General features: G+C 46.4%; 1 protein-coding gene across 1 annotated transcript in view; it reads right to left on the bottom strand.

Moving 5' to 3' along the window:
* Positions 1 to 587: 587 nt before the first annotated feature.
* Positions 588 to 11791, bottom strand: part of LOC308145514 (uncharacterized protein) — a gene marked incomplete at both ends in the record, with an annotated part of 45665 nt that continues 34461 nt past the window's right edge. The window contains 6 exons of the mRNA XM_080516978.1: positions 588 to 893; positions 1494 to 1637; positions 1796 to 1940; positions 4474 to 4631; positions 6358 to 6428; positions 7551 to 7783. Coding sequence (XP_080373104.1) covers positions 588 to 893; positions 1494 to 1637; positions 1796 to 1940; positions 4474 to 4631; positions 6358 to 6428; positions 7551 to 7783 — 1057 coding nt within the window. The remainder of the gene's footprint in view (positions 894 to 1493; positions 1638 to 1795; positions 1941 to 4473; positions 4632 to 6357; positions 6429 to 7550; positions 7784 to 11791) is intronic.

Here is an 11791-nt window from a genome sequence, read left to right as displayed (position 1 = left end):
TCCCGGGTGGAATGTGTGGACACACACCCTCCTTCCCACCCCCCCCGTGGAGATGTGGCGGGGAAAAAGAAAAACGGGGGGGGGGGTTGGTTTGTTGGGGAGGGAACGTCACGCCTCCCTCCATGAGTCACGGCGCTTCACGTCAGAGCGGGAATCAAAAGCGTCGGGCGTCTGTGACGCCGCGACGCTTTGAAAGTGTAAACGGTGTCTTGGTCCCGCGGGAAAGAAAGAAGAAGAAGAAGAGAAAAAAAAAGGGGGGCTGGGGGGGGGAGGAAAAGATGGCGGATGGAGGTGCCCGTTCGGCGCCCCCGGTTCGGTTCCCTCAGCAGCGTCCGTGTGCAGCCGGTTCGTCTCTGCAGACCTGCCGACTCGGGGGGGGTTGGGGGGGAGGGGTGGGGGTGTCACGGTCTGTGTGGGTGGGGTGGGGGGGTAGTGAGGGGGGGGAGGGGCGGAGGCCGACGACTCCTGTTCCCCCTCTTCAAGCAGAGCTCCAAACCCTCCTGGGTCTCAAATAAAAACCTGCGCGGGGAGACGGCCCGCCGCTAGCAGAGCAACGCCGCGCCGCTCCCGGCGCCACCGCCGAGGGCTCACTTCTTCACCGCCTGCCGGTAGCTGTGTCTCTGGCCCTCCGGCCGCGCCTTGCTAGCACTGGCGCTAGCGCTAGCGCCGCCGCCGCCGCTGCAGCCACTGGCCCTGCTGCTGTTGCCGCCGTCGCGGGCGCTGCTGGCCTGGCTGACCTGGCTGGCCAGGCTGGAGTCCTGCAGCGTGGGGCTGGAGTGAGCCCGCTGCAGCGCGCCGTCCTCCAGCAGCTGCGACTCGAACACCGACAGGTCCTCCTCGCCGCTGCGGATCTTAGCACGCAGCAGCATGACGTACGTCCCGTAGCGCGTTTTCTATAGGAAGAAGGAGGGAAAAAAAGACAAGGATGAGCGGGAGGCGCCGGCCACTTAAATGCTAATGCTAACATCCTGCTGAGCTAAGTGCTAATGCTAACATCCTGCAGGTTTTTTTGTGGCATTTTGTGTGTTTGTTTCCACGGCAACAGAGCTTGGAGTCTGAAAACCTGACTTTCTTCTGTCTCCATGGAAACGGTCCCTGGTCTTGGTCCCGGTCACTAACGGTAACTCGTAGCTAGTCCAGCTCAGTAGCTGGACAATCAGAACAACGTTTCCTCATTCTCCTGGGACGACTTTTATTTTGACAGTCACCGTAACAACAATCCAACTTGGTGGTAATGTCTGTGTTCTCCCGCCGTTAAAGTTTGTAGCCGATCGTTCTCCGTTGCACATGTGTCTGGTTTCATTATTAAAAAAACAGCACAAAACAACAACAGCACCCTCTGGTGGTGCAACAGGAAACTGCATCGTTTTCATTTTACCAAAGAAAAACCCAAATTAACCCCCAAAAAACCCAACGTTTTTTCACTCGAGTGATTATTTAATGAAGTTATTTAAGAAGTCGTCCAGTTACACCGTCTCCAGTGGAGACTTCACCTCGAAGTCCAGATACTCGTCCCGCTGGCGGTACTCCTCCAGCTCGCGCCCTTTGACCTTGCGGTCGGGGGGGTAGGAGCGCAGCTCGGCCAGGTCGGTGGAGATGGCTCTGAACCGGGCCTCGTGGCACCGGACCTGCTCGTCCTGGACGACGGGAGGGACAGAGAGAGAGAGACATCAACGTCAATTCAGAATTCCGTGCGACGGACATGGTAACGGTCAAGATAATCCTGATCCGGCGCCTCGGGCACCGGAAGCGTTAGCTTAGCACGGCGGGAAACCTCCGTCGCCCGCCACTTTACCTCGGACAGCCGGGACATCGTCCCCGGCAGCAGCGGCCGGCTGAACTTCTTCTGCGAGCCGATGGCGGCGGGGAACGGCGCGGACGAGAACATGGCCGCCACCGTGTTGATGCGAGTGATCCAGCTCTGCATCTGCTCCGCGTTCCTGCTCCCCGGAGAAGAGCAGGGGGAAGAAACAAAAAAACAAAACCCAATTACAAACCGAACCAGGATGCAGAAAAGTGGCTGCTTCAGCCCGAAACCGCAAGTCACGTGACATCAAAGCGATAATTATTGGCGAGAGCGGCGGCCATGTTGGCAGGAAAAGAAAAAAAAAAAAGATTGTGGAGCCAATTAACACATGAGAGAAGAAGAGGCTGTTTTACACTAACAGAGCCATTAAGGGCCCAAGAGAAATATCAGATTGAATCAGACGGCCTTGCTTTAATCCCCTGGGAGAGAGAGAGAGAGAGAGAGAGAGGAGAGAGATGAGAGAGAGAGAGAGAGAGAGAGAGAGAGAGAGAGAGAGAGAGAGAGAGAGGCGAGAGAGAGAGAGAGAGAGAGAGAGAGAGAGAGGTGCACTATCTGGGACAAATGCATGCTGCAACTGGAGCACAGAGCTCGTCCTCCTGGGATCCAACATGTGGACACTCATGTGCCACATCCTGCATCCTGCACACACACCTCCACTGCAGGACACACCTTCCACTGCAGGACACACACCTCCACTGCAGGACACACACCTCCACTGCAGGACACACACCCTCCACTGCAGGACACACACTTCCACTGCAGGACACACACCTCCACTGCAGGACACACACTTCCACTGCAGGACACACACCTCCACTGCAGGACACACACTTCCACTGCAGGACACACACCTCCACTGCAGGACACACACTTCCACTGCAGGACACACACTTCCACCGCAGGACACACACTTCCACTGCAGGACACACACCTCCACCGCAGGACACACACTTCCACTGCAGGACACACACCTCCACTGCAGGACACACACTTCCACTGCAGGACACACACCTCCACTGCAGGACACACAACTTCCACCGCAGGACACACCAACACTGACCCTGTTCCTAAAGTGTCCACCGGGGGTCTCCCTGTCTCAGTGAGCGTGGAGGAAGAGTAACAGAGCAGCGATGAAAGATGGCTGCCTGAGCTCGTCTCGTCTCACGTTCTGTTGTGTTTTCTTGTTTGTTTTCTCATCTTGTTTTGTTTTGGGGTTGTTTTATTTTGGCCTGATTGGTGAAGTTTACCTGAATATTACCAGAAGTTACCACCTCATCTTGATCTCATCTCATTTCACCTCAACTTATTGCTGTCTCTTCTTGCATTTCTTGAATTTTGTCTCGTCTTCTTTTGTATCGTCTTAGTCCGTCTTGTTTTTGCCATCCTGCCTCATCTTGTCTTAACTTATTCCGTCCCGTCTTTCCCTCTCTTGATGGGTCTGACGTTGTCGTGCTACGTCTTGTCCTGTGCAGACGCCGTCTTTAAGAGACGGAGACGGTGTCGTCTGCATCGCGACCTCAGACGAACCCTCCCTGACCAATCGGAGGCTCCGGGTGACTCCAGCCCCGGCGTCTTCCTCCCGGCGTCTCGTCTTAAGATTCCAGCGTCTCGTCTGCTGATTTCGATAAACACAGCTGAGCATGAGGCTGAAGTGGCCTGTGACTGATCCACAGGGGGAAGTTTCCAGAAAGTGGGCCTGACACATGTAAACAAACTGCAGTGAGAGGATGAATATTCAGGATAATTGGGTCACTCAGCCTCCGTCCCCAGAGGAGCTTCTGATTACGTTCAGCAGATAGTTTCTGTTTTCTTCTTGTCAACCTGACGACTAACATCTAAAATCCTCCTCTAACATCAGATTATAGCGCATCTTCCTCCTCTAATATCAGATTATAGAGCATCTTCCTCCTCTAACATCAGATTATAGAGCATCTTCCTCTAATATCAAATTATAGAGCATCTTCCTCCTCTAACAACCAGATTATAAAGAATCTTCCTCCTCTAATATCAGATTATAGAGCACCTCCCTCTAATATCAGATTATAGAGCATCTTCCTCCTCTAACAACAGATTATAGAGCATCTTCCTCTAATATCAGATTATAGAGCATCTCCCTCCTCTAACAACAGATTATAGAGCATCTTCCTCCTCTAACAACAGATTATAGAGCATCTTCCCTCTAACATCAGATTATAGAGCATCTTCCTCCTCTACCAACCAGATTATAAAGAATCTTCCTCCTCTAATATCAGATTATAGAGCATCTTCCTCTAATATCAGATTATAGAGCATCTTCCTCCCCTAACAACCAGATCATAGAGCATCTTCCTCCGCTAACAACCAGATTATAGAGCATCTTCCTCCCCTAACAACCAGATTATAGAGCATCTTCCTCCTCTAACAACCAGATCATAGAGCATCTTCCTCCGCTAACAACCAGATTATAGAGCATCTTCCTCCTCTAATATCAGATTATAGAGCATTATTATCATTATTAATAATAATACATTATTAAACGGAGACATATTTTCAAAATGAATGAAACATTTACTTTGACAAATAAAAGGTGACTCATTATTTCTTATTTTTTCAGAGCAGGCGAGACGCTGCGTCCCTCCACTCTCTGTCTCCGTCTCAGTGGACGAGCTGCAGCGGCGGAGACTCACGGTGCCTGGAAGAGGTAGACCCTCCAGTCCGCCGTCCGCAGGTAGAAGACGTTGGGCCTCTTGCTGTAGTCCGACGCCTTCATGGCCAGAGAGTGGTGGATGGACACGGCGTTCTTCAGGTCCTCGTCCGACAGCTGCTTGTCGGGCCGGTACTCCCCCTGAGACGAGGGAGACGAGACACAAGTAAGACGTGAGATGAGAGAGACGTGAGACGTGAGATGAGTGAGATGTGAGATGAGAGACATGAGACGAGAGACATGAGACGAGAGAGACATGAGACGAGTGGGATGTGATTCAAGAGACGTGAGACGAGAGAGACGTGAGACGAGAGACAAGAGACGAGAGATGTGAGACGAGAGAGACGTGAGAAGAGAGAGACGTGAGACGAGAGAGACGTGAGATGAGAGAGACGTGAGACGAGAGACGTGAGACGAGAGATGAGAGACGTGAGACAAGAGAGACGAGATATGTGAGACAAGTGAGACAAGAGACGTGAGACAAGAGACGAGAGATGAGAGACGTGAGAGATGAGAGACGTGAGACAAGAGAGACGAGATACGTGAGACAAGTGAGACGAGAGATGAGAGACGTGAGACAAGAGACGTGAGACGAGAAATGTGAGACGTGAGACAAGAGACGTGAGACGAGAGATGTGAGACAAGACAGACGTGAGACGAGAGACGTGAGACAAGAGAGACGAGAGATGAGAGACAAGAGACGTGAGACGAGAGACGTGAGACAAGAGAGACGAGATATGTGAGACAAGTGAGACAAGAGATGAGAGACGTGAGACAAGAGAGACGAGATATGTGAGACAAGTGAGACAAGAGATGAGAGATGTGAGACGAGAGACGTGAGACAAGAGAGACGAGATACGTGAGACGAGTGAGATGAGAGACGTGAGACGAGAGAGACGTAACACGAGAGACGTGAGACAAGAGATGTGAGACGAGAGACGAGACAGCCTCATCTCAGCTTCATCAGCTTGTCCTCTCTTTAGTCCTCATCCTTATCGGTTGAACTATAAAAACTAAACTCCCCACGTTCGTCTATAAAGAGTAAAACACAGATTTTGGCCTTTTGTTTATTACTTTTTAAGTGTATTTACATTCCAACCACCTGCTAACTTAAATATTCAGGAAAAATACCAGAACAGCAGGTTTGTGCAGTTTGTTCCTGAATATCATGAATGATTTAAAATGTCATTTACATTTCGTCTTCTTTACCTCAAGACATTCATGAGTCATATAATAATGACACATTTTTTCCAAACTAAACTAATGAACTAATCATGTAGAAATGTAGTGAAGTTATCCATTAAATTAAATAGTAATAATAAAAAAAAAGTAATATGCTCGAAAATCAAAATTTTTGCACTTTTTCGGACAAATGTCCACTTCGTTTTGACAACAAAACTATTCAAATGTGTTCTTTTAATTTGGGGAATCGTGGTTTTTGAGCAGATAAACAAACTCTCCCACCTCCCGTATCTTTAAATGACATAATTTCCTTAAAATTAACTTTGAAAACTAACAAAAAAAAAAGGTGTTTTAAGGTCCTGATTGGAGCTTCGGCCTGCAGCTTCCAGGTCTGAAGCCTCGTAAGGGGACGTTAGACATGACACCAGGTTTAACCCGTTTTGGTTTCCATGGCGACGCACGCCGCGGGGATGAAGAATCACCTTCTGCTGAGAATCTGCTGCTGGCATGAACGTGAAACAGGATGTTTATGGAGACGCAGTCAACCGCTACTTAAAAGGTTGAATAATGAATATCAAGCAGTTTACAAATTGCTCCAAAACGCAGCTTTTTAAGGGGCCTTAAAAAAACTGAACACACACACACACACACACACCCCAAAAAACACACTCACACACACACTTACCTTTTGCAGATACAGAATTAGCCCTTTGAGTATCGCATAGAAAGTCTTCCAGCCTCTTTTTCCTCTCGGTGCTGCAACGGAGAACAAACTGTTTTCTATTAGAAGTAAAAGATATATATATAATATATATTCATATTGTTTAGGAACAGCCTAACCTTGCAAAAAAAAAAAAAAAAGGTAAAAAAGAAAAATCACCACATGGTGATTTACTGTGCAGTACCACTTTGCACCACAAGGTGGTGCAGCGATAATTCAGAAAAACAGAGCCAATTATATATTTTGAAATTATTTTGTGTCATAATTCTGAGATCATTATGTCATCAATTCAGAAAAACAGTCGATTTTTATTTTTTCACGTGAATGCAATAAGCTTCCGTACTAAAGTAGCTAATTACTTCCCCCAGGCGGTAACTTCCCACTTCCACAGGCAGTAACTTCCCACTTCCCCAGGTGGTAACTTCCCACTTCCCCCAGGTAACTTCCCACTTCCCCAGGCGGTAACTTCCCACTTCCCCAGGTGGTAACTTCCCACTTCCCCCTGCGGTAACTTCCCAGTTCCCCAGGCGGTAACTTCCCACTTCCCCAGGCGGTAGCTTCCCACTTCCCCAGGTGGTAACTTCCCACTTCCCCGGGCGGTAACTTCCCACCTCCCCAGGTGGTAACTTCCTACCTCCCCAGGCGGTAACTTCCCACTTCCCCAGGTGGTAACTTCCCACTTCCCCCGGCGGTAACTTCCCACTTCTCCAGGTGGTAACTTCCCACTTCTCCAGGTGGTAACTTCCCACTTCCCCAGGCGGTAACGTCCCACTTCCCCAGGCGGTAACTTCCCACTTCCCCAGGTGGTAACTTCCCACTTCCCCAGGCGGTAACTTCCCACTTCCACAGGTGGTAACTTCCCACTTCCCCAGGCGGTAACTTCCCACTTCCCCAGGCGGTAACTTCCCACTTCCCCAGGTGGTAACTTCCCACTTCCCCGGGCGGTAACTTCCCACCTCCCCAGGTGGTAACTTCCCACCTCCCCAGGCGGTAGCTTCCCACTTCCCCAGGTGGTAACTTCCCACTTGCCCAGGCGGTAGCTTCCCACTTCCCCAGGCAGTAACTTCCCATTTCCCCAGGTGGTAACTTCCCATTTTCCCAGGTGGTAACTTCCCACTTCCCCAGGCGGTAACGTCCCACTTCCCCACGTCACGTACTTCTCTTGCCGTCGGAGTCGGCGTGGACCTTCCGGACCAGGAAGCCGTTCTTGTACAGCAGCGTCCCCGTCGTCGTCCCGGCCGTCGTCGTCGTGGACGACGAGGGCGGCGGCGGCGTGTCCTCGCAGAGCGGCTTCCCGCTGCTGCCCTCCCGCTTCATGGAGGTGGACGGGTTGGAGTCGCACAGGCTGTCGCCCAACTCCGAGAACGACTTCCTCAGCTCCTCTTCGTCACTGCGGGGGGGGAACAAGACTCCGATCGGCATGTGTGTCATCAGCATCATCATCATCATCATCATCATCATCATCATCATCCTCCTCCGTCCTGTCACAGGACGAGAGGTCCGGAGACTTCACACGTTCACACGTGGACACATGAGTAATCTCACACGGCTTCAGGCCAGCGAAGGAAACCTGAAGACGACGGAGCCGAACGACTGGAGACAATCGCAGCAAAGCATTGTGGGGGAGTTCACAGTGAAACATACACACGGAAATATGCGGTGAATTATACATATATATATATATATATATATATATATATGCCCTGTCCAAAACGAAATTCTCTCCAATTTTATATATCGAGCTTCTCTGGAAAGTCAGTTTTTGTTGTTGTGTTTGTGTTTGCTTGACCCTCGACGGGAGATTAGCGGGATGCTATATAGCGTTAGCTCATAAACATGCGTCACCAAGTTTAAATCTCACTTAAAGGTACAAGAGACGGCTTCGTGTGATCAACATTACATGTGGAGTTCCTCAAGGCTCCGTCCTGGGCCCACTTCTCTTCAACATGGAGGTGCTTCCAGTGGCTCCATTTTGTTTTTATTAAAGATCACAACGTTCATTCATTCATCAGAAAACAGGTTTACTTCATTGTTTATAGTAAATTCCTCATTGTTACTGTGGTTCATGACGACTTGACAGAAGTTTTTACAGTAAATAACTGTGAGTAGGAAACATTCTGGGAACCTTCAGGTTCTCAAATCACCTCTACTACTATATAATATATACGACTATATAAACTATACCACTATATAATATATACTACAATATAAAATATACAATTATATAAAATATACGACTATATAGTATATACTACTATAAAATATACAACTATATAAAATATATGACTATATAATATATACTACTATATAAAATATACGACTATGTAATATATACGACTATATAAAATATACTACTATATAAAATAGACTACTATATAAAATATACGACTATACAAAATATACTACTATATAATATATACTACTATATAAAATATACTACTATGTAATATATACTACTATATAATATATACGACTATATAAAATATACTACTATATAAAATATACGACTATATAATATAAACTACTATATAATATATACTACTATATAAAATATACTACTATATAAAATAAGCTACCATATAAAATGTACGACTATATAAAATATACTACATATAATATTTACGACTATATAAAATATATTACTATATAAAATATACTACTATATAAAAGAAGCTACTATATAAAACATGATACTATATAAAATATACGGCTATATAAAATATACTACTATATAATATATACTACTATATACAATATACTACTATATAAAATAAGCTACCATATAAAATATACTATATAATATATACGACTATATAAAATATATGACTAGATAAAATTTCCTACTATATAAAATCTACTACTATATAAAACAATGGATGAATTATCAGGAGATTTTCGGTTCAGGCTCATCCTGCATCACGTTATGAAACAACAGAGCTGACAAACATTAACGCCGTCATAAAAATCTAAATGATATTTCGTTAAAGTTCACGAAACTATTTCATCTTCTAAGCTTTAAATTGTGTTTTTTCCCTCCGGCGCCCGACCGACCGACACGTCGTCTGCTTCAGGCCTCGAGGTGAGAAACTTGGACCCGCCGGGACGCCGCCGCCTCCGCAGAGCAAACAGGAAGTGTCAGATTTTTCCTCAACAACAACAATAAAGGCTTCACGTCTTTCTGCAGCGCAGAGGCTGGAAAAAACAGGGAAATATGTTGAAAACGTATAAAACCTGGAGGTGTTGGGAATCGGCAGAGATTCTATTCAAAGCTTCTCATTGGTTGGCTGCTGAAAAACAAGAATCAACATTAGATTTTAGAATTCAACCTTATTGTTCACTACTAAAGATATTTCTGAAAACCTGAACGTCTTAAAGTACTTTTTTTTAGAACTCTAAACTTTTCTTTAACCCTTTTATGATTAATTTTGTTTCCTATATAATTTTTCCCTTAGGGAAATGTATATATTTTGACCATTGAGCTAATTTCTACGGAATGCTAATGCATTCACATAAAAAAGACTGTTTTTCTGAATTAATGACATAACTATCTCAGAATTATGAGATATATGAGTTATAATTTTGACAATTTTTTTCACAAAACAGTATCTCGTTAATTCCGAAAAACAGCCAATTTTTGTATTTTTTCAGAAAACAATCTCATAAATTCAGAAAAACAGAGACAATTGAAAATTTTTTCCCAAAACAATATCTCATAAATTCAGAAATACAGACAAATTAAATTTTTTCATGTGAATGCAATAGGCTTCCGTACTTTTATTTTTATTTTCTGTGATGTTTACGTTTGTTACTTCTATTGCAGGTTTGGTTTTTTTACACTCGGCCTCCTGTCTTTTATTAAATCCAGTATACATCTTTTGTTTTGTATTTCACCGAAGACCATCAATCACTGCTTTCTTTTAAAAAAACTTATATTTTCCACATTATTCTCCAGATATCTTACTGACATAACTTGTTTTTCTGGGTACAAACGTTGACGCATATGGTTTTGAAGCTGTTTTCTTGTGAATTTCCGGCGACAGACAAAAGCCCACAATGTGCGTTGCTCCAGCAGCGATAATCCCGTTCTCCTCTAAATAATCCCTCACAATGCTCTGCGTGTCTCTTGGTGTTTTTTTTTTTTTTTAAAGGGATTTGTCACATTAGCAGATGATGGAGGCTTTAGGCTGCGGTGGCGGCGCCGCAACGCCGCAACTCCACTTGTTCGCTCACCAGGCGGCACCGGTGCAAAAGTTCAGCCTGGAAATAGAAAATGGAAGGATGCCCCCCTCCATCCTCCCTCCATCCTCCCCCCCCTCCACCCCCCATGAGACCAAGCTATGAGTAACCAACAGCAGTTAACCCCAAGCAGGAGCTGGAGAGGAGGAGGAGGAGGAGGAGGAGGAGGAAGAGGAGGAGAGGAGGAGGAGGAAGAGAGGAGCAGACCGAGCCAATGAGCTTTTTGCCTGTTGCCTGGTAACTGCAGCCTGCTGCTGCATCCCTCTCTACAACAGAGAGAGAGAGAGGGGGGGGGGGGGTGGAGGGATGCATACATATACGACAGAGATGGAGGGAGGGGAGGAGGGAAAAAAAAGACAGACGATGCTTCTCAGGCTGAACATTACAAACAAAAACCATAAAAAAACGAGAGATAAAGATGGAAAAAGACGAAAAGAGGGGAGAGAGAAAAAAACGAATAAAAGAGCAGAGAAGAAAGGAAGTCAATGAAAGAGACAAAGAGAATGAAGCGTACAGGAGGAACGGATAAAAGAAATAAAACTAAATGGGAGGCGTGATCGAGGAAATGAGGAGAAAAGAGCGGGAAGGGAAATGATGAAAGAAAGGAAGGAGGAAAAAGAGAGAGAGAGAGAGGGGGAGGACAGGAAACAAGGAAAAGAGGACTAAAAAGCAGGAAGTGGACACTTTCCAGAGCTAGTAAATAGAAGAGAGAGAGAGAGAGAGAGAGAGAGAGAGAGAGCGCAGACTCTCTTGGATCTATTATTGCAGCTCTATGCTCCCGACTTTAGTCTTTTGGAGGCTCCGCCCACACGACGCCTCCGCCGCCGCCGTTTTCGGTAAGTGGAGAAATCTGAAAACGCCGCCTCGGCTGAAAACGATGACATCATCGCCCACCTCTTGACCCCGCACCTGTACGTCACGACGGCAACAATGGCGGACGGCGTCCTGCAGAAGCGACCGACATGGCAGATTTCCCCAATTTCAGTAATATTTTTCGTGTCTTCTTTTCTTTTTTCTGTTGGTGGACTTCTGTGGCAGAGTCACAGCGCCACCTGCAGGCCCGGCGGACCTACTGCATCCTCCTGAGTCATTTTCACCGTGCAATAAAAGGAACAACAGAGCAGATTGGTCTCGTTTCCCTGGATCCGCATCTCCCACTTGT

Source organism: Blennius ocellaris, assembly GCF_963422515.1.
Source record: "Blennius ocellaris genome assembly, chromosome: 21".
Taxonomy (NCBI): Eukaryota; Metazoa; Chordata; class Actinopteri; order Blenniiformes; family Blenniidae; genus Blennius; species Blennius ocellaris.
This window is presented reverse-complemented; position numbering and strand designations above follow the sequence as displayed.